The 22036-nt window shown below is 47.9% G+C and overlaps 1 protein-coding gene across 3 annotated transcripts; it reads right to left on the bottom strand.

Moving 5' to 3' along the window:
* Nucleotides 1-27: 27 nt before the first annotated feature.
* ACKR2 (atypical chemokine receptor 2) lies at nucleotides 28-18011 on the bottom strand. Of its 3 annotated transcripts, none has more exons than XM_027585952.2 (3): nucleotides 17925-18011; nucleotides 7930-8013; nucleotides 28-5792 (listed from the first exon to the last, which is right to left on the bottom strand). In XM_027585952.2, the coding sequence occupies exon 3, from the start codon at nucleotides 5776-5778 to the stop codon at nucleotides 4603-4605; it is 1176 nt and encodes a 391-aa protein (XP_027441753.1). In that variant the 5' UTR covers nucleotides 5779-5792; nucleotides 7930-8013; nucleotides 17925-18011; the 3' UTR covers nucleotides 28-4602. The 3 variants fall into 3 exon arrangements, with proteins under 3 accessions (XP_027441753.1, XP_027441752.1, XP_027441751.1); XM_027585951.2 differs by lacking the exon at nucleotides 17925-18011 and adding an exon at nucleotides 13294-13453; XM_027585950.2 differs by lacking the exon at nucleotides 17925-18011 and adding an exon at nucleotides 13318-13453.
* Nucleotides 18012-22036: the final 4025 nt, after the last annotated feature.

The following is a 22036-nucleotide window of genomic DNA, read 5'->3' as shown; positions in this document are numbered from 1 at the left end:
TCTCCAAACCTTTTGCCTCTGATTGTCATTCTCTCATTTTTCTGGCTCCCCATCCCTCCACACACCTAACATTTAAATTTTGCCACAGTCGGTCCCCAAATTTTCAGTCCAGTGCAATTCAACATTGCCAACTTTGTCTAACGGAATGGTCTGTAAAGTAGAGTGGCTTGCTCTAACGGCCACCCCTGGTGCTGGCTACTCCTGGAAACCTTCCTGGATCTCCCCCCTTCGATCCCCTGCCCCAAAACGGACGCCATCCCTGAGGCTCCCCTAGCCCTGTTTGCCTCACAGCACATCTGTTATGTGTCATCGCTTTCTGTGTCCTGCTCTCGTCCTCCCGGCCCCTCCCTCTGACTGGAGCTCATAGGGCTTGGTATCTTATTGCTCCATCTCTGACCCCCAATTCCCTAAATGGAGATTAAATGATAGAAAATTGACTCCATCTCAGCCATTTTACTTCATGTCCTCAAATCATTTCCTTCCCCACCCTGGCCTCACTCAGCTTTCTGGCATGCGAAAGGGAGACAATCCCATTGCCAAGCACGCTTACCAGGGCTGGGAGAGGGGAGAGTGTGTTGCTGCCAGAGCCCAGCTGCCCGGAACAGGAGGGGCAGAGGCCGTGGGAGCTGGCAGAGGGCCCTGGAGAAGGGGGGCCAGGCAGCATAGACCCCTGCAAGGATGCCCAGTGGGGCTTCTCTCTTACTCCTCTATCCCACATCTATGACTGGCCTCTTCTATTTGTTTTTGAGGCTGGCTGTTCTGTCCAGAGTTTTGCCAGGATAATAGGCTGTTGGAGTATCTCAGGTAGGGGCTGGGGCTGGAGGCAAGAGTCTGTGCCCACCAGCTATGTGACTCTAGGCCAGAGTCTGCCTTTCTCTGGGTCTAGGTGCCCCCAAATGATGATGTCTGTCTGGAGCCTGACAGAGCTCTGACTGGCTTGGAGAAGCCAGTTTATCCCATCCTGCTCCGCAAGGGGCCAGGAGCACAAGAAGAGTCACATAGGGAGCACAGGAGAGGGCGAAGGGCACTGAGAGGCTGGGAGCCACCATGGGAAGCTTATCAACGAGCCTCTCCCGGCTCTCCACACAGCCAGGCCTTGTGCTGGAGCAGGTATTGGGATCGGGGCAAAGATGCAGGGCCTTCACACACTCCTGGGCCCTGCCCAGACCTAGGTGCTATATCCCCTCCTTTTCCCCATACCCAGAGAAATCTGGACCAGGGGCCTGACCTGAGGGCCCAAGTCCATTGAGTCAAGAACAAGAGGTCTCAACTGAGAGCGACTCCATGTAGATTTCCCAGGAACTTCACGTTTGAGGGTATGCCTGGGACCAAGGGAACCCTCAGTGGGTCAGGTTGAGGTGAATACAAGTATACCATCCCACAGTCGTCGATATCCACCATAACAACAGGCCTCCCAGGAAGGGGTGAGCGCCCAGGAGTAGAGTGTGCACACAGAAGCCAAGGCCGACCTGTGGGTAAGGGAGGGGTCCATGGCACCTGTAGTCCTACGCGCTTCGCATGGACACACTCTCTACAAGGGCTACCCTTCCTTCCCTACCAGGGGCCTTGAGGCAGTAGGAAGACTGAGACCCCCGAGGATACACCTTGTCACTACCTGTTCTGACACAACAGTCCCGACCCCCAGTCCTCACTGCTGCCCCAGATTTCCTTTCCCTCAAAGAAAAGCCCACTATGTGTATTCTCTGACGGTAGTTATAGCAAAGCAAGATCAGGGATGACATGCCAATGGTGAAATTGCGGGCACCTGGGAAAGAAAAGAAGTTTTTGTTTTGTTTCAGTTTGTTGTTTTCCCTTTTTTCCATAGGTAGTAACAGCTGTAAACCCTCAAACCTTCACAGAGTAGAGCCATGCCTGTCCTTCTCCCTGGGTCAGCCAGGGGAAAGTCCATCTTGCCTCAGAATCTGAGGACCAAGAGAATCCTGGGAGCTTTCCTGGAAAGGTCTGAGCAGTGCAGCCAGGGAGCCAGGCCTTTGGGCAGATGGAGAGCAGCAGGAGGGACCAACATCCAGGGAAATAAGGTCAGGATGGAGGGGGCTCTGTCCTGGCCTGGGCTGTGAGAGCCCACCTCCAACTCCCTCCCTGACCGGTGCCTTCTGTGCTGTAGTCAGAGGCCTCGATATGGTCAGCAATGCAGTCAGTGGCAATGAGGACAGCGAAAGGGATCAGTGGGTCACCTGTGGCCAGCCCTTCTCCTCCCCCTTGGGCACAGGCCTCAGGGCCCTTCTTATACACCTGCTGTTTGCAGAGAGCACATACCCACACTTACACAGCTAAAGAAAGACACATAGGAACACACAGAAAACCTGTGGGCACAGACCCAGACCCATGTGGACACAGTGACATATTCACGTTGGACCCACATACACAGCCATATGTACTATGCACAGCCCACACGGCAACACACACACACACACACACACACACACACACACATATAAATGCACCAGTGCTGGGGACAAACCCTGCCAGGTGTCCCTCAGCTGGCATAGCTTGTCCCATCCCATCTGTGCATCATGGATACAAAGTCAGAGACTCTGGGTCCCTAGACCCTGTTGGTACAGTCAGGCTGCTCGTTGGGCAGATTTCAGGAGCTCTAAAATAGAACCCATCCTCCACATCCTCAAGCAAATCACCACCTTCAGAGCCAAAGCTTCATTTCCTAGGGCACCATGGGAGCTCAGAGTCCTTCGTGACAGTGGGAGTCTGGGGCCTTAGGAGAGAGAATTAAAGGCACAAGAGCTGAGCGAGATGGAGTCGAGGGAAACAAAGAATGAAAAATCAGCACAGTCAACTCTGGCAACATCCAGGGACAGCCCTTCTCGTGACACACGGGCTGTGACTAGAGCATCCGAAGTTCAGGGGAAGCAAAGAAAGAATGGCAGGATATTGACCACCTGCTCCATTCTCTATTGATCCAGTCATTCATTAAAAAAAAAAAAATGCTTAATGAGCCTCCGCTATATTCTAAGCACTGACTTAAGCACAGGGGATATCGATTTAATACATGGCAAGTCCCTGCTCTCCTGGAGCTTGCATATACCCAGCCCTGTGTTCTCTTGTCCTCCAGTCTATCCACCTATAAGTTTCCTTCCGTGCATTACCTTCTGCCAGGCTCTGTGCTGGGTTTTTCAGGACCAGCACAGCAGGATGTGGGCAGGTTATACCAGGTGGTTTTGGTAGGTGCGGAAAAGCAGTGAGTGCTTTAGAAGCTCAGGAAAGAGAGATGTCACTGTGTGCCAGGAGCTCCCTGGGGAAAAGTTTCAGTGGCCAGGGAGGATGCTAACTATTGGAGACATGATGAGGGAAGCACCCAGGCAGGGTATATCAGCCAGGAATCCTTGGATTGCAAGTAACAGAACATCACCATGTGAAGGAATATATCGGTTCATGTAACCGTCAAGTCCACGACTGGGATGAGCTTCCGCCTAGATTCGGGGACTTCCACACTGCCCTCGGGGGCTGCTCACTCACAGTGCTATCACCTCACCCTCTGAAGTTCGAGTTGATGAAGGAGCACCCCCACGCTGCACATCCTCTTGGCTTCAGTCTCATGCCTCTGTTCTAGCATGTTCTAGTTGCCACATTTCACAAGCTCTACCTGGGTCCTGTGCCCATCCTAAATGAATCACCATGCCAGGAAAAAGTAAGGCTGTAACTGGCCGAAGTCCTGTGCTCTACCTGAACTCCACCCAAAGCACAGGGCAGAGTAAACAATGGGAGTGGTTTCCCAGAGCGAGCAGAATTCCATGACAGAACAAGGATGAACGATCATCTGGCTGAAAAGTGACCCCTGTTACACAAGAGAGTGGGCAAGCACAAAAACACGGAGGTGGGAACGCGCAAGAAACAAGGGGTGCCTGGTGTCCAGGAAATGAAAAGTAATGAAGGCGTATAAGGGTAAGCTGTTGTATGGGATTCTCCTTGTGAAAGCTCCAGCCTCGAAGCTGGACAGACTTTGGACTTGATTGTGCAGGCCCCAGGGACCCCCGAAGGCTCCAGGGAGGGGGCATGGGAAGCAGAGGGAGGATGAGCCTCCTGGACTGTTGGGAACATGTGTTCACTCTGCCTCGCACCTGCCAACTCTCACGTTCTGGGGAAGTTCCCCACGTGGGGCACTTCCAGCCCCTCCTGCTCGCCAGCCTCTTGGAGCCACCATCAATGCTGTGACATTAAACAATATTGCAGCAATATTTCCCCAGCTGAGCTCCGGGGAAGGGAGCCGACTGGTGGGTGGCAAGCCTTGGGCTACTCTGAGGAAGATGGAAGTGATGGCTGAGGGTGAGGTGATCGTTCTGGCTGGTGGGTATGGATTAGATGACAGGAGAGCATGACGACAAGAAGCACAGAGGTCAGTTGGGAAACTACTCTAGCAATTCATGCAAGAGAGTATGGTTTCCTGGAAGGCAGTAAAGAAAGTGGAAGAAGGAGGCAAGAGTAGGCAGATGCTGCTGATGGTGGAGCACTGAGAACCAACCACAGGGTGTGGCAACATGGTCCCTTGGGGCCTTTGGAGAGAGGATTTTGGGTGGATGCCCAACTGAGCTAGGTCCCATCCACTCTCACCGGACGTGGTATGGCCACTCAGGCTTGATTTTCCCCCATATCACTCTTGTTGGGGGAACTCTCAGCCTGCCTCTCCCTGAGGTCATGCATGCCGGTCATTTCTTCTTGGGCAGTGAGCCTGCTACTCTCAGAGCTGCTGGACAGAGGGGCCGGTGCAGGGCCAGGTGCCTGGGGCCGCCTGAGCACAGTGACGAGGAAAGCCTTCAGGTACTGGCGGAAGTGGCGGCTGGAGAAAGCATAGAGAATGGGGGTGAAGCAGCAGTGAAGAAAGGCGATGCTCTCTGTCACCTGCAGTGCATAGTCCAGCTGCTTGATAACCTTGCATTCCCCAAAGACTCGCAGGTCCAGCAGTGAGTGCAGAAACAAGGTGAGGTTGTACGGGAACCACAGCACAAAGAAGGCTACCACCAGGGCTACAACTATCCTTAGAGCCCGGCCCCGACCTGGGGGCCTCAGCCTGACCAACACGCAGCCAATGCGGGAGTAGAAAAAGACCATGACAAGGAGTGGAAGGAGAAACCCCAGGAGGTTCTGCTGGAAACGGAGGAAGAGCTTCCAGATGGTCGCATGACCCCCAAAATCTGCATAGCAGTTCCACACACCCGTGGGGTTTTCATGTGTCTGCACAAAGACCATGTCAGGGATGGAGACAGCCAGGGCCACAGCCCATACCATGGCAGCCAGGAGCAGGCTTTTCTCCCGGGTTCTCAGCCTGTGGTGGGGCTGAGCGTGGACGATCTCCAGGTACTTGTCCAAGCTCATGCAGCTAATGAAGAAGATGCCACTGTAGAAGTTGATGGTATAGAGGGTGCTCATCATCTTGCACAAGAAACTCCCAAAGACCCAATGCCAGGCCACAGAAATGCCCCAGAAAGGCAGTGTCACCACAAATAGGAGGTTGGAGATGGCCAGGTTCAGCAGATAGACCTCAGTCATCCGCCTGCGAGGTATATACCAAAGCAAGACCACTAGAAGAAGGAGGTTCCCGCCCAAACCCAGCACAAAGATCAGGCTGTAGAAGATTGGCAGGAAGATCCTGCCAAAGGCCAGCACCTCGTCCTTCCTGCAGAGCATGAAGGCCACCTGGTCCAGGTAGTACTCATAGTCATAGAAAGAGCTGCTGTTCTCAGAACTGGCGACCTCGGTGGTTGGTGGCAGAGGGGAGGCGGTGGAGGCCATGTTGGGAGGACACATCCAGTTCTGGAGCTCTGTGGACCAGAGTACAGTGGGAGAGAAATAAGGTGAAACCAGGCATTCTCTACCATTCTCCAAACCCACTTTTGCTACTGCTCTGGGAGGCCCCACAGACTCTTCACATCAACATCAGTACCTGTAGGCTAGCGAGGAAGAGCACAGGTGTGGGGAGCCTGAGCCTACCACTTATAGCTGCCACCCTAGGTGGGTGGCTTAACCTCAGGTGTTTTCATAGTACTCGCTTCTTTCATTATGGCTTCTCTTCTTTATTTTCTCCTTTATCATTTGAAAGAACTGATAATGTCTTTCAGATTTTTCTTTATTATTTAGGGGTACCAATTCACCTATGTATTGGGTCTCCATAGTCTCCCTCATGTGTGCCCTACCATTATTCTTCTTTGTGTGCCTTGTGTTTATATTTTAACAAGCACTTCTCTTCAGTGGGACTTGTTTTATCCATAAATGTCTAGTATGTCTACTCTGGCTTTCAATTTTCTTGACTTCTATCACCTACGAATTTCCCTTATTTTTGTTATTTGTAAAATATTTTATTTATAAATATTTAGTTTTATGTCAATATTTTTATTTATAAATATTTAATATTTTAAAAATATTTTATCCAATATATCTAGGTTTGTATCAGAAAGGGGTGATCCATCATGCTGAGAGACTCAGAACCTACTAAACCTTTCCATCCCTCAGTTTTTCCATCTCTAAAATGATACTACTAATAATAGTACCTACTTCATGGGTTTCTTGTGAAGCTTAAATGTGACCATTCACGTAGAGCACTTCACACTCTACGAAAAGAGTGCCCAGAACATAGTAGGCACTCATTGAATGTTAGCTTAAATTATTGCTTTGTTGAGAACTGAGTCCATCATCTTCCCACCAGTGTCTTCTCTCCTGCATCTCTCTAACTGAATGGCACCACCAACTACTCAGTCACCTAGGACTGAAATGTGGGAGACATTCCAGATTCCTTCCTCACGCCCCCTCACCACCACCTGCGAATCTCTACCTCCTTACTGCCATTTGAATATGTCCAACATTTCTAAGTCTCATAAAAATATATACATGATACTTGTTTAATAGAATTAAAACAAATGAAACAAAAACACTTTGAAGGAGTTCAAAGAGATGAAAGGGAAAGCAGGATGATAGGCACAGCATTCAAGATGGTGGCTGCCTGCGCAGAAGCCAGAGGCATGGGATGAGGGCAGGTCACTGTCTGTGGTCAAGTTAGTTCCCTCTGGGGCAGTGGTTTCCCAGGTTTTAATTGTATTTTTAAAAACGATTTTTAAGGGCACCTTGGTGGCTCAGTCAGTTAAATGTCTGCCTTCGGCTCAGGTCATGATCCCAGGGTCCTGGAATCGAGTCTCACATCGGGCTCCTTGCTCAGCAGGGAGCCTGCTTCTCCCTCTCCCTCTGCCCCTCCCCCTGCTTGTGCTCTCTCTCTCCCTCTCTCTCTCAAATAAATAAATAAAATCTTAAAAAATAAAATAAAAATGATTTTTAAGAGAGAGCCTCACATGTACCAGTGGTAAGAATCTGTCATGAACCAAGGATTATGCTTAATCTTGTTTTGTGTTCCAGGAGAGAGACTTCATGTTCAACACATTAGATTGTTCACCAATGAAGAAGAGGGTTTTGGAGGAGAGAGTAGGAGATAAAAAAGAATGCGTGACTCAAGGAAGCACTCATGCACGGCCTCCGGAGTGGGGCCTATAGGCTGGTGATCATGGTTCATAAACCAAGAAATACAAATCAAGCCCACTTTGCACCTCTGTGTTTTATTTTTTATTCTTTGATTCAAGAGAGATTGAACTTTTTAGTATGTTCAATGCCTATTTGTATTTCTTCTGTGAATAGTTTGTTGTTTTAATCGATGGGATTCTCATTTTATAAGAGGTTTTATATGGTAAGGATTTAGCTTTTACATTGCAAACATTTGCCCCAATCCTTCCTGGTAGAAGTTTTGTCTCTTTTTTTTTTTTCCCAGGTAGAACTCTGAACACTGTTCCTTTCCCTCTTGGGGCCTCTGGCCTCCTGACCTTTCACTCTGGGAATCTTTCCCGGTCGCTTTGAACTCTGAGACCATGAACCCCATGCTCCTGACCACCCTTCAGGTCCCTGTCAACTCACACTTACCTGTCCCTCTGGACTCACTCGGGTTTTTCTTTTTTGTGTTCACTTTTCCTTATGCCCGAATTCATTTGGTTTATCCAGCAATACCTTGAGAGGAATAAATGAGAGTATCAGCAATTTACATGCTAGTATGAATTAGCAGTATGAAGTTCTGCAGTGGAACCTTTGGGGGAATCTAGGGAACTATATGGAGAGGGAGGATTTAAAGAGGAGGGAAAATAAGGGTGAGGTGAGCAGAGCTCCCCCGACAATGAAGCCAAGGGCACAAAGGCAAACAACAGCTCGTCTCTGGAGCAGTAACATCATCCTCTTTGTGACTTCCTGAAGCTGCTGGCCTGGGCTGGCTCCAGCTTCGACTCAGCAAGAATCTCTGGCTGGAGAGTTATGTCCCCGCCTGAGGATCTAGGGCTCACCTCTCGGAGAAGTCACAGTCAAGGCAACAAGAGAGAGGATATCACTATGTCCATCTAGGCAGGAAGGCAGCCATGTTAGTTGAGCTCCTTCCATGAGCTGACCACACAGATGTAATTTTCTCCTTTAATCCTCATCATAGTTCTGGGAAGCAATACTATTATGATTCCCATTTTCTAGATGAGGAAACTGAGGCTTGGAATGGGTAGAGTCCCACTGCCCCCAGCTTCAGATCAGCCAATGAGGGACCCAGGATTGGATGGCCCCAACAATATAAGGGAGCACTGGTGACCCTTTCCCTCTAGCTCTCCTTTTCACTATGGCCAAACCTGAAGTTGAAGAACGAGCCTTTGGTAGCGGGACTTCTGACCTTAGTAACCAGTGGAGAGAATATCCAAAGTCATTAATATGCTGAAGCAGCTCCCACAGGCTTGTGAGAGCCAGTTATGCAACATCTGGGAGGCATCCAACAAACGCTCATGGAATTAACCAGTTCTGCATTTGGGGATGTTAAGCTGGTAGCTTGAAACTGGTCATGGTGGGGATATTTACACCATGGCAAATGCTACAAATTGGAGCTTCCTCTCCTTCTTGCATGTGCTCCCCACCCCCACCACCATCCCTGAGAGCTGGTTATTAAATCTTTACTGGCATACCCCTGATCAAAACCCCATGAAGCCTGACCTACCCCTGCCCATTTCCTTCTGTCCTTGTCTGTCTCCATCACCTTTCCTCCTCGACCTGCCACATCGGTCCCGTAGCTGCCCTCCTCCCCAGCCAAGAGCCCTTGGGGACAGGGTCACGTGTAGGTCTCCTGTGGCCTGGCCATACTGAGTGTGCTGCCCACAGCGCAGCTGTGACTAGTGAACAAATAAACAAGCTCAAACGTTACCCCAAAAAGCCACACCAGCTTTCCAAATGTAAAACCAAGAATAACATCTGAGATCACTTCTAGTGAACAGAAATTATGCTGGCCTCCTTACAATTTGGAAATCATATCCTTTAAAATGCAACCCAAATTCTCCCTTCCCAGAAGGCTGCCCAAGCCGCTAGCCTGGCATAACTCCTGCCCCAAACCCCAGCACTCGCAGGTCACTCCTCAGTCGTAGTGCCTGGCTCCTTGAGCAGAGTCACATTTTGAGAGTGGCTTGCCTCCTCTGCAAGGCAGGGGTTGGAACTCACTAGCACAGGGCTGGCATCTGAGAAGAATTCAACAAGTGGCCATGGACTTAATCAGTACTGTCACCTCTCTTCATCCCTTCTTCTCGCGCCTCCTTTTCCCTTGCCTGGTTTTCTGCCTGCCCCCACTGGTGCCCTGGACACAGCAGAGCCAAGACCCTCCTTGTGTGGGGCGTTTCCCCAGCCTGGGCCAGCGTGCCACAGTGGCCTTGGGAGCCCCGAGCCATGGAGCACGTCCAGCCCACTGCTCTCCTGGAGCCATGTTCAAGTGCTGTCTCCAGTTGGCGCAGACTCCCTGGACCAATGTCACAGGATGTGCCCTCTGGCCATCCCCAGCTTCCTCCCTCAGGAGGCTCCCCTCCCCAGGAGGCTCTGGGAGGACTGGGGTGGAGATGGAGTCCCAAGGCCTGGACTCCACCCTGGCTCAGCTTGGGATGGGCCGCCTCTGCCTGTAAATCTGGTTTTATCATTCTGCATTTCTGGCCTTGCTGTGGCTGGAAAAATTGAAGCAAGGAGTTCTGAAGTGATGCCCTCTCTGACCGCGGCGTCTAGCTGCGGAAAGTGCTCTGGCCTTGGGACATACGTAGAAAAATACTTGCCTTTCAGCTGGGGATCACTCTATTTTCTCCCCCCCACCCTGCCGGGGGTTTGAGAAAATACCTGATGTTCAATTCTACTGCGTATATGACAATTACAGCAACAATAGTAACAAACGCCCACCACTTCCATAGCACTTATGTTGGGCCAGGCTCTGTTCTCAGAACTCAGCATGCATCCATTCATTTCATCCTTGCAATACCACCCTGATGCAGGTGCTATTACCATCTCCATTTTATATAGGAGGAAAGTTCGTCACAGAGAGGCTAAGGAACTTGCCTGAGTCCACACAGCTAGTAAGTCACAGAGCTGGGATTTGAACGCAAGCTGAGTCTGAGCTAGCTCATTAAAAGACAAGGGTGAAGGATGGGGACTAGAGATGAAGTGACAGGAGACCAGGCTGTAGTTGTTGCTTGGGCTGCCTGAATGGAAGAGGCTGGGGGGCTGATGGTACGTGAATGAAAAACAGGGAAAGGAAATGTGAGCCACACAAGGAGGACCCGAAGGAAGAAGTTTAGTGCCTCAGGAATGGCACACTGGGAGAAAACTCATGAACAACCTACTCAGGGCAGAGCCGGGTCTCTGCTTCACTGCTTGGTCTGAGATGCCCTTGGGCTTGAACTTCATGCCCTGCCAGCCCTAACACAAAGTCAAGGCTTCCGTCCTGGAGCTCTTGACTTGCACAAGCCTGTCTTCTCACCCATAAAATAAATAGCACTCACAGCAAAGAATTTTGTGAGGAGTAAATCACAGGCAATCATTTTAACAGCTAACATCATAGAGCCCTGACGGTGTGCTGGGTGCTGGGGCAAAGAGTTTTACATGTATTGACTTACTCAATCCTCACATTTACCTTACAGAAGTTATAGAAGTTAAATACTATTATCAGCCCCATTTTATAGCTGACAACACTGAAGCACAGAGAGGTTAGGGAACTGGCCCAAGATCACACAGAAAGTGACTAGTAGATCCAGGAACCGAAACCCAGATTTTGTTTTAAAGATTTTATCTATCTATATACTTATTTTGAGAGAGAGAGAGAGAGAGAGAGAGCGAGCACAGGGAGAGGGGCAGAAGGCAGAAGGAGAGGGAGAGGGAGAGAATCTCAAGCAGACTCCACGCTGAGCGTGGAACCCACCATGGGGCCTGGCTCAATCTCACAACCCCGAAATTATGACCTGAGCCGAAACCAAGAGTCGGACGCTTAACTGAATGCGCTCCCCCAGGTGCCCCTACCAGAGTCCGTGCTCTTAAACACTAAGTCATACTGCCTCTCAGAGAAAATAACAAGCCAGTTGTAGTCCCCTCTGCCAAGCTTTCTGTGTATTCATGTACTCACTACTCACAACAACCTTGTGAGACAAGCACTATTATTACTCCCATTTTACAAATGAGGAACTGAGGCTCAGAGAGGGGGACTAACTTGCCCAAGGCCACTCAGCAAGTGTGCTACAGGGTCAGAAATGGAGTCCCTGCAGCGGCTCCAGAGCCAGAGCCCTGGACCATATGCTGGGAGCTCCACTGCTGGGAGTCCTGACCTCAGACTCACAGGATGGACAGCTACCCTCTTCATGGTCCACTACGGGAAGCCTTGCATTTGGACTCATTGTGATGTATAAAACACAATGAAAACAAAAGTAACAGGTCCTGACATTTACACGGGGCTCCATGCTTCCCCAGACTCATAGCCTGGTCCTTGCAAGTCCTCCTGGGTCCCTTGTTAGAAGCAGCAGGTGTTACCTCCGTGGTTGCTCAGGAAGCCCAGAGCCACAGCACAAATCAGGCAGAACTGACCTTAGAGCCTCGAACTGCAGAGCCCTGGACCATGGCACACTCTCCTTTTCTCTTTACTTTTTTTAGCATGTATTTTTCCTGATTATAAAAGTAATATGTGCGCAATGTAAAATGTGGAAATATAAGGGGAAAAAAATAGAAAAGAGGCTAATTGCCTCCAGGAATAATCTTTGGGAAGGTTTTGGTGTATCTTGTCTGTTTTCATGTCCAGAGCTCCGTCCACTGCACTAAACCTCCCTGGATAAGTGGAATCACAGAGCCTGGCTGGAAGAGTGGCTTGGCCAGTCCCCTGCAGGGCATGAGGGCCTTTGAAGTTTCCTCCTGCTCCCTGGGAGATATGAGGTCTGCCTGCTCCCCATGCCCCCTGGGACCCCACATTACTTAATGTTTCCTGGCTCTTATCAGGGACTGGGGATCACAAGGCAACCCCTCCTCCCAAAGCTTATTTCAGTTAATAAAAACGAAGAGGTTTTAGAGCCCAACTCTTGAAGGAGCTGCTGCAGAAGAAGGTAAGATTGTCATGTCTTTCCTGAGTCGTTTTTGCTTTTTTCTCCTTTGTCTCTCTCATTGTTGCCTGAACTCTTACCACGAGAGCTTCCTTATTTATATTTCAGCATTATGCTTGGCTCAAAATGAAATACAGTCACCACCTCCACTACCCTCAGGCAGGGTGGGACACTCAGCATGGTGCAGCATGGAAGAATAGACAGAATAGATTAGTCCGCTTCTTAATGGCTGAGTCACCCTGGGCAAATTGCTTAACCTCTCTGAGCCTTACCTACAAAATGTCTCCTTCCTGGAGTTTTTTTAATAATTAAATGAGTGCCTGGCACATAACTATCGGTTCCCTTCCAGGGCCCCAAATAACACTTGGCTTAGCCTGGGATGGACAAGAGAAAATCCTGAGACTGTTTGGGGCAGAAGGAGGGAGCTGAGGACCTGGGCAGAAGGTAACAAGAGAGGACCAGGGGGCACAAGGAGAGCATGTGGACATGTGCAAAAGAAGACCACAGAGCTGGGAGGGGGGGGTTTAAAGACCATCTCATCTGTCTTTGCTGGGGAACCCGAGGCCCAGGGAGGAAAGGGAATGCCTGAGGTATTCAGTTGTCTGATCCAACTCTCAGGGACTTTCACAATCCACAAAGCAGATTCTCAGAGCGGGAGTCAAGGGGGATGTGGCCAGCAGACTGCCTCACTCCCCGGCTGCTGAGGCAATTACTCCAAGAGTTGCCCTAGAGAGAATGCTCCGCCCTGACGCGTTCACACTTCCCTCTCCCCACACCTGTGGCCACTCTCTAAGCCACCAGACCCAGTCTCTCCCTGCAACCCGTGGGTAGGGCCCACCCCACTCCAGCCGCGGCCATAACCTCCCAGAGCCAGACCCACTTGCTGAGGGGTGTCCAACCTCACCCAGGAGGAGAGCAGCAGCTCCTGGATCCTGCTTCCTCAGAGAAGTGCGGAGAGAGTATGAGTCTTTCCCCCTCTCTGGATCGGCCCTGCACGCATCCTGCTTTATTCCGGAACAAAGCATCCCTTTGCGCCTGCCCCAGCCTATTTCCCTCCCTGGAAATGAGTCAAGCCCAAACGACCGCCCCTCATTAAGGAGCAACTCCCCCCGCCCCAAAGACAATCTACTGACTTTGGAAAACACGCGTCCCCAACCACACCTCTCTGGACCAGTTCCCCGGGCAGCTGGGCCAGGGAGATGAACAGCTCCAGTCTGGACCTTCAGGCCTTTGCTAGGCAGTTTTCCCAACTCCATCCAGCTGCATCGATCTCAGACACCTCTCCAGCATGATCTTACTACCATCCTCCCCCACATCTCCTCTGGCCATAACTCCCACCAAGCAGAGCTGTGTCTGCCTCCCCAGAGTGATTCTCATCTCCTAGACTTTACAAGCCATCTTCCCCCTTCCCCCACCCTTCTCCCTCTGCTACCTGATCGGAGCATGTATCTCTGCCTGATTATTTGTTTGCTCTCCTCCTGGGTCAGGAACTCCCAGGCAAGGACCATACTTGACCCACCAGCCTGAACTTAGGGCCAGGCAAGAGCAGAAACTCACTGACTCTGTGTGTGTGTGTGTGTGTGTGTGTGTGTGTGTGTGTGTGTGTGTGTGTGTGTGTGTGTGTGATATTCTGCTTGCCATATGCTTGCCACTATGAGGGTACCTCTCTGCCAGGACAGCACCTGTGGTCTGGGGGCAATGTCTCAGCCACCTCCCCCTCCAACCCCACTACCAGCCTGATACACAGCAGGTGTTTGGTCAATGCCTGCTGTCTCTACCTAAATTAAGCAGTAACAGAATAACGCCAGGTGGTCACAGGCCCCGGCATTGGAGTCACACAGTGCCGGGCTTAACTCTGGCTCTGTGCGTACCTATGTGTGATCTAGAGAAGGTGGCTTCACCTCTCTGTGCCTTGGTGTTCAGATCTGTATTGGGGGTGGGGACACTGCCTTCCTCACAATGAGAACTAAATGTCTCCAGAGAGGTGGACACGGACTTCAACATCTGCCTTTCCCTGGGGTCCACAGGCCACCTAGCATGGAGGTCAAGCTGTGAGGGGTTCTCACTCCAAGAGAGGGGAGCAGAGGACCTTTCAAGTGGGTGGGTCTCCAAGTCTCTCCAGGCCAGATGCTGGTTATCAACAGGGAGGATAAAGAATAAGGAGATGCCCAAAAGAAGCCACAGAGCCCTGGTTCCATCCTGGGGATGGATAACCTTTTAAGATTGGCTTGTCTTCCATTCTGTATTAAGTCTCTCGAGAGAATTAGAACAGCTAAGTTCTAGAACCTAGGCTCTTTCCTCATCCCCCCTTGTTCAAACTTTTTATTTTAAGATAATTTTTAGACTTGCAAAAATTGTGCACAGAATTTCTATACACCTGTCAGCCAGTTTCCCCTAATGTGAACCACAGAACCACAGTATAACGATCTAAACCAAGAAAGTAACATTGACTCAATACCATTCTACAGACCTTATTCAAATGTCACCAGCTGTCTCACTAATGTCCTTGCTCTGGTCCAAGATCTGAAGCAGACTCCCACATTGCATTTGATTGTTGTGGCTCCTTAGTGTCTCCATTTCTGGGGCAGTTCCTCAGTCTTGCTTTGTCTTTCATGACCTTGATAGTTTTGAAGAGCAATGTAGAATATCTCTAACTTTTGGTTTGATGCTTCTTCAAGATTAAATTACAGTTATGTATTTTAGGCAGGAGCATGGCAGAAGTGATGTTGTGTCCTTCTCGGTGCATTATACCAGAGGCATATGATTTCAATACGTCTCATTATTGGCGATGTTAACTTTAATCACCTGGTAAGATGGTGTCTGCCAGGTTTTTTCACTGTAAAATTACTATTTATTCCTTTGTAATTAATAAGCATCTTGTGGGGAGGTACTTTGAGATTATGCAAATACTCATTCTTATCAACTTTTGCCCACCACTAATATTAACATTCATTGATGATGCTGACAATTTTTACTGTATTGTTTGCCAAACAGTGATTTTCTATTTCCATAATTCTTGTGTTTGTGTGTGCTGTTAAAGTTTATTTACATTGCATTTTATCACATCAGTCACATTTAAGTCCTGAAGACTTGTATTTATTTACATAGAGAATCCAGTACATTCCTGGGAGATTTTTTTTTTTTCAAAAACAAAAACAGGGGTGCCTGGGTGGCTCAGCCGGTTAAGCGTCTGCCTTTGGCTCAGGTCTTGATCTCAGGGTCCTGGGATGGAGCCCTGCATGGAGGTCCCTGCTCAGTTGGGAGCCTGCTTCTTCCCCTCCCTCTGCTCCTCCCCCCACTAGCGCGTGTGCGCGCTCACGCGCTCTCTCTGTCTTGAGAAAACAAATAAAATCTTTAAAAACAAAACAGGAGGCAACTAATATGACAGTTGGGTAGCTTAATGAACCTCATGCTTCTTGGGGACTCATCTGGGATTTTAGAGTGAACTATATCCAAGGGCTGCCAATGGCAACTCATGAGAGAGTCCTAGAGTTCCTTGCTTTTCACCATAAAGTCCTTGTTTAATTCCTCAATATTAAATGAAGTTTTGGATCTTCCAGTGGGTCTTCATCTTGCTTTTCTGCCAGAGCTGTGCTTTTCTCAGGCGTGACCAGAGTTGCAGCCGGGCGTCCAGAGGTCCTGTGCACAGAAAAGTTGTGTGCATTTCCATCTGCTGCACAGCCACACTCAGAGCCAGAAAGGGAGGAATCGCTATGCTGTTGCTCAAACTAGTTGGCTGAGTGATAACCCTGGCAGGGCTGGAACACTGGCTTCTCCTCTGCCAGTACCAGTAACAATTATTTTGTGGAGCTATGCCAAAACCTGCAAGACTCTCCTCCCCAGCCTTTTATCCAGAAACTTTACAAAATGACACCAGTTTTTATGCCTAAGTCAACAATTCCAGCTCAGGGAGCTAAAACCTCTTACCCCAGCAAATCATTCTCACAACTTCCATCATTCTTTTTACATTTACTAATTGGGCTTTACCATAAAAAAGAGTTTGCATTTCTCTCAATTTATTTATGTATATCGGTATGGACTCATGAGTATTAATTTTATTCCATTATTACCATCATTGATTTTGCTGTTCAAATTGTCTCATCCTCTTTCGAAATACCTCAGCCCATCTGCTTCCTGTTGAGCTGAATTTCCAGCCACAGCCCCTCAGACACCTACTCCCTGGTGTGCAGGGCAGGTTGTGGAGGTTCAGAGCCCTTGCACCGATGGCCAGGTTTCTGGGGAATTCACCGAGGCATTTTCCCAGCAAAGGCTGGACCCTCCTGGAATGAACAGGTTCCAGCCAGAGGAAGTCAGTCATGGTTCCAGGGGCAGGGAATTCCGGGAAGGGCTAAGCCTGGCCAGGTAGCCTCTTCCATAATTCACCCTGCCCTCCATAGACCCACCCCAGGCCTGACCCAGTAGCATACCAGCTGACCACCTCATGTGTCCTGCGTTTTTCCTTCTTGACCCGCTCTTCTCTGCCTGGCTGCAGGGATAGTAGCTGAGAAGTCAGGCCGCAGACAGCTGGGCAGCACTTGACCATATTCTTTGATGCAGAGGAAGCGCCCTCCTCCTGGGGTTTAGTTCCCAGGTGTTCTCCACGGGTCCCAAGAGTAGCCAAAGCAGAGAGAGAAGTGCACCTCAGCAAGAAAGACTACTTAAGGACAAGAGGGACTTGCCCATGTTGACGTGGGCTAGGAGGAGAAGGCTCTGAACTCATCTTCTTGCTCTTTAAGATGCGCAAGGATGATTCACCCTGGGAAGGGTGCAGACCCCAGCCCGTGAAGCCAGGCAGCCAGGATGCACAGGGCCCTCTCCTACAGGATACCATGCTGCTTCAACTTCAGAATAGAGATCCTAAAATACATACTGTTCTCACATGCTCCTAACACACAATTTTAACACGTTGGACACATTTACTATTACAGCAAAAAGTGACATCACATTTTCAAAACACCTGCTTCTATTATCAGCCAAGGACTTGAATCTGTGAAACTTTTGCCGGCAGCCTGACCCTTCCTGTCCTCCACCAGCCACTCCAGGCCCATCCCCTCCCAGAAGCTTCCCCAGTCTCTCCAGGCCTCCATGATGCCCTGCTTTGAGCTTCCTGAGTCCATAGGGGAAATATTGTTCAGGGGCAAGTCTGTCTCCCTACTAGACTGCAAATTTCTCATAGAGGTTTTGTTCATTTGCACGCAGAGTGCCGGGCACTACTCACACGGAGCCCAAGCCAGAGGGCCGGGCAGGTGATTTGCTGGCATAGCCCGGCCAGCACTTGACAAGCTGGCATTCTCATGGAAGAGCACCAATTTGGCCCTGCCTCCAACTCTGCCTCACTCTCGGTCTCTTTCTCTCTATTTCTCTGTCTTCCTTGGGCAAACTTCATCCCCTTCTGGGCCAAGCCCATGACAGGGTCAGTCTGGACCATCTCTAGGGTCACCAAGTTGGAATTTCTAAACTGCAAACTTGCCCTCCAATTTAGAAGTTCTGGTAAAGCCCATGTTTACTCACGTTGAATAGATGTCGTGCCAGAATCTCGCGCCAGACCAACTTCTTCCTATCATGCTCCATTGACGGCACAACAGGAAGGAAATTTTGCTCATCTCACCTCTTCCATTTCCTCTTTCTGTGCTGCCCCACCGGCTGATCCCTTCTAGCCACTCAGCCTGTCTCTCCTTTTGTACCTCTGCCCAGTGTGTTGTGTTCAGGGCTTTGGGAGGGGGCTGCTTTCAGCGGAGGGAGAGAGGGCATGTGTAACCTTTCCACCATGTACCAGTCCCTTGCCTTGGTACAAATATATTTGTTTGCAATCAATGTATTCATTTATTAAAATATCTTCAACCACATATTACACGTTAGAGTTCACCAGATGTCTTCTCTGTGGGTTAGGCAAACCTGAGGTTATCATACCCATTTTGTAGACAAGGTTGCCAAGGCTCAGAGAGGGCAAGTCCCTGGCCCGGAAACACATAGTTGATAGGAGTCATCAGGGCCTTCTTGCTCCCATACCAGTGCTCTCTTGTCCACAATGTATGTGAATATTCTCTTTAATTCTTTTCTCCTTCCTACTCCCCAACCCCTCCAACTCAGATCTCAGTTAGCTATTCCAGGACAGAAGTTAGGTTTCTCATTCATCTGAGGATCTCTCACACTGTAGCCCAGCCGGTGGTTAACACAGCAGACACTCAGTAAAAATTTATTGAGGGAATGCATGTTTCTATGTAGAAAGCCTTCCCAAGAATCACCTACTCTTATCTAAGACTGGTCCCAGTGCTTTTTGTACACAGACTCCTGTCTCTGGGGTTTCTCTGGGGCTCGGTTTCCCTGTCTGTAGAGCAGTTGTACAGGGTTGGCCTGGACGTCCATATTCCTTAAGCTTTGACACCCTGTTGTTGGCTCTGGGACTCTGACCAGGAGGACTGGTGTCTGTGCTACTGGGAACACATGATGCCCAGCCAGCCTGAGGTCAGGGACAGCAAATAGAAGCAGCTGGGCACACTGTCAGGTAAAGAAGACAACATATGGCAATTGGTGCTTATAGCTGAGCCTGGAAGTAAGTGGGTGGCATGAACAGGCTGAGCTGTCAGCTCTCTGCAGTCAATTCCATTCCTCTGATATTACTTTCTTTTTAAAATTTTTTTATCTAAATTCAATTTAATTAACATATACTGTATTATTAGTTTCAGGGATAGAATTCAGTGGTTCATCGGTTGCATATAACACCCAGTGTTCATTCCATCAAGTGCCCTCCTTAATGCCCATCACCCAACTATCCCATCCCCCACCCTCCTTCCCTCCAGCCACCCTAAGTTTGTTCCCTATAGTTTAGAGTCTCTTGTGGTTTGCTGCCTCTGTTTTTGTCTTACTTTATTTTTCCTTCCCTTCCCCTATAATCATCTGTTTTGTTTCTTAAATGCCACATATGAGTGAAAGCATATGGTATATGTATTTCTCTGACTTATTTGGCTTAGCATAACATGCTGTAGTTCCACATCATTGCAAATGGCAAGATTCCGTTCTTTTGATGGCTGAGTAATATCCCATTGTATATCTATACCACATCCTCTTTATCCATTCATCCGTCAATGGACATCTGGGCTCTTTTCATAATTTGGCTATTGTGGGCATTGCTGCTATAAACATTGGGGTGCAAGTGCCCCTTCAATTCACTATGTTTGTATCCTTTGGATAAATACCCAATAGTGCAATTGCTGGGTCATAGGGTAGCTCTACTTTTAACTTTTTGAGGAACCTCCGTACTGTTTTCCAGAGTGATTGCACCAGTTTGCATTCCCACCAACAGTGTAGGAGGGTTCTCCTTTCTCCACATCTTCACCAACATCTGTTGTTTCTTGAGTTGTTAATTTTAGCCATTCTGACTGGAGTGAGGTGGTATCTCATCGTGGTTTTGATTTGTATTTCCCTGATGCCAAGTGATAATGAGCATTTTCTCATGTGTTCTGTTGGCCATTTGTATATCTTCTTTGGAGAAAAGTCTGTTTATGTCTTCTGCCCATTTCTTGATTGGATTTTTTGTTTTTTGGGTGTTGAATTTGTTAAGTTCTTTATAGATTTTGGATACTAGCCCTTTATCTGATATGTTATTTGCAAATATCTTCTCCCATTCTACAGCTTGCCTTTTAGTTTTATTGACTCTTTCCTTTGCTGTGCAAAATATTTTTATCCTAATGAAGTCCCAATAGTTCATTTTTGCTTTTGTTTTTCTTGCCTTTGGAGACGTGTCTAGCAAGAAGTTGCTGTGGCCAAGGTCAAAGAGGTTGTTGCCTGCATTGTCCTCTAGGATTTTGATGGATTCCTGTCTCACACTTAGGTCTTTCAACCATTTTGAGTTTATTTTTGTGTATGGTATAAGAAAGTGGTCCAGTTTCATTCTTCTGCATGTGGATATCCAATTTTCCCAACACCATTTGTTGAAGAGACTGTCTTTTTTCCATTGGGCATTTTTTCCTGCTTTGTCAAAGATTAGTTGACCATAGAGTTCAGGGTCCATTTCTGGGCTCTTTATTCTGTTCCATTGATCGATGTGTCTGTTTTTTTTTTTTTTTTTTTTTTTGCCAGTACCATACTGTCTTGATGATTACAGCTTTGTAATACAGCTTGATGTCCAGAATTGTGATGCCTCCAGTTTTGGTTTTCTTTTTCAACATTCCTTTGACTATTCGGGGTCTTTTCTGGTTCCACACAAATTTTAGGATTGTTTGTTCCAGCTCTGTGAAAAATGTAAATGGTATTTTGATAGGGATGCATTGAATGTGTAGACTGCTTTGGGTAGCATTTTTCCATTTCTTTGTGTCTTCCTCAATTTCCTTCATAAGTGTTCTATAGTTTTCAGAGTACAGATCTTTTACTTCTTTGGTTAGGTTTATTCTTAGGTATCTTGTAGTTTTTGGTGCAATTGTAAATGCGATCAATTCCTTGATTTCTCTTTCTTCTGCCTCATCACTAGTGTATAGAAATGCAACTGACTTCTGTGCATTGACTTTATATCTTGCCATTTTGCTGAATTCCTGTATCAGTTCTAGCAATTTTTTGCTGGAGTCTTTTGGGTTTTCTACATAGAGTATCATGTTGTCTGTGAAGAGTTAAAGTTTGACTTCTTTGCTGATTTGGATTCTTTTATTTCTTCATGTTGTCTGACTGCTGAGGCTAGGACTTCCAGTACTATGTTGAAAAACAGTGGTGAGAATAGACATCCCTGTTGTGTTCTTAACCTCAGGGGGAATGCTCTCAGTTTTTCCCTGTTGAAGATGATATTTGCTGTGGGTTTTTCATATATGGCTTTTATGATATTGAGGTGTGTTCCTTCTATCCCTACACAGTAGAGAGCTTTTATCAAGAAAGGATGCTGTATTTTGTCAAATGCTTTTTCCGCATCTATTGAGAGGATCATATGGTTCTTGTCCTTTGTTTTATTAATGTGGGGTATCACACTGATTGATTATAGATATTGAACCACCTTTGCAGCCCAGGAATAAATCCCACTTGGTTGTGGTGAATAATCCTTTTAATATACTGTTTAGATCCTATTAGCTAGTATCTTAGTGAGAATTTTTGCATCCACTTTCATAGGGATATTGATCTGTAATTCTTTTTAGTGGGGTCTTCTATCTGGTTCGTTAATGCTGGCCTCAAAGAATGAGTTTGGAAGTTTTCCTTCCATTTCTATTTTTTTGAAACAGTTACAGAAGGATAGGTATTAATTATTCTTTAAACGTTTGATAGAATTCCGCTAGGAAGCCATCCGGCCCTGGACTCTTGTTTGTTGGGAGATTTTTTTGATTACTGATTCAATTTCTTTGCTGATAATGGGTCTGTTCAGGGTTTCTGTTTCTTCCTGTTTCAGTTTTGGTAGTTTATATGTTTCTAGAAATGCATCCATTTCTTCCAGATTGCCTAAGTTGTTGGCATATAATTGCTCATAATATTCTCTTATAATTCTTTGTATTTCTTCAGTGTTGGTTGTGATCTCTCCTCTCTTGTTCATGATTTCATTTATTTGGGTCCTTTCTCTTTTCTTTTTGATAAGTCTGGTTAGGGGTTTATTGATCTTATTAATTCTTTCAAAGAAGAAGCTCCTCGTTTCATTGATCTGTTTTTTTTAT

Source organism: Zalophus californianus, chromosome 1 (assembly GCF_009762305.2).
Source record: "Zalophus californianus isolate mZalCal1 chromosome 1, mZalCal1.pri.v2, whole genome shotgun sequence".
NCBI classification, from domain to species: Eukaryota; Metazoa; Chordata; class Mammalia; order Carnivora; family Otariidae; genus Zalophus; species Zalophus californianus.
Note: the sequence above shows the minus strand (reverse complement) of the source record. Positions and strands in the feature narration are given on the sequence as shown.

Excerpts from the sequence above, each read along its gene's own strand:
- ACKR2 (XM_027585952.2), bottom strand. The coding sequence starts at position 5,778 with ATGTGTCCTCCCAACATGGCCTCCACCGCCTCCCCTCTGCCACCAACC.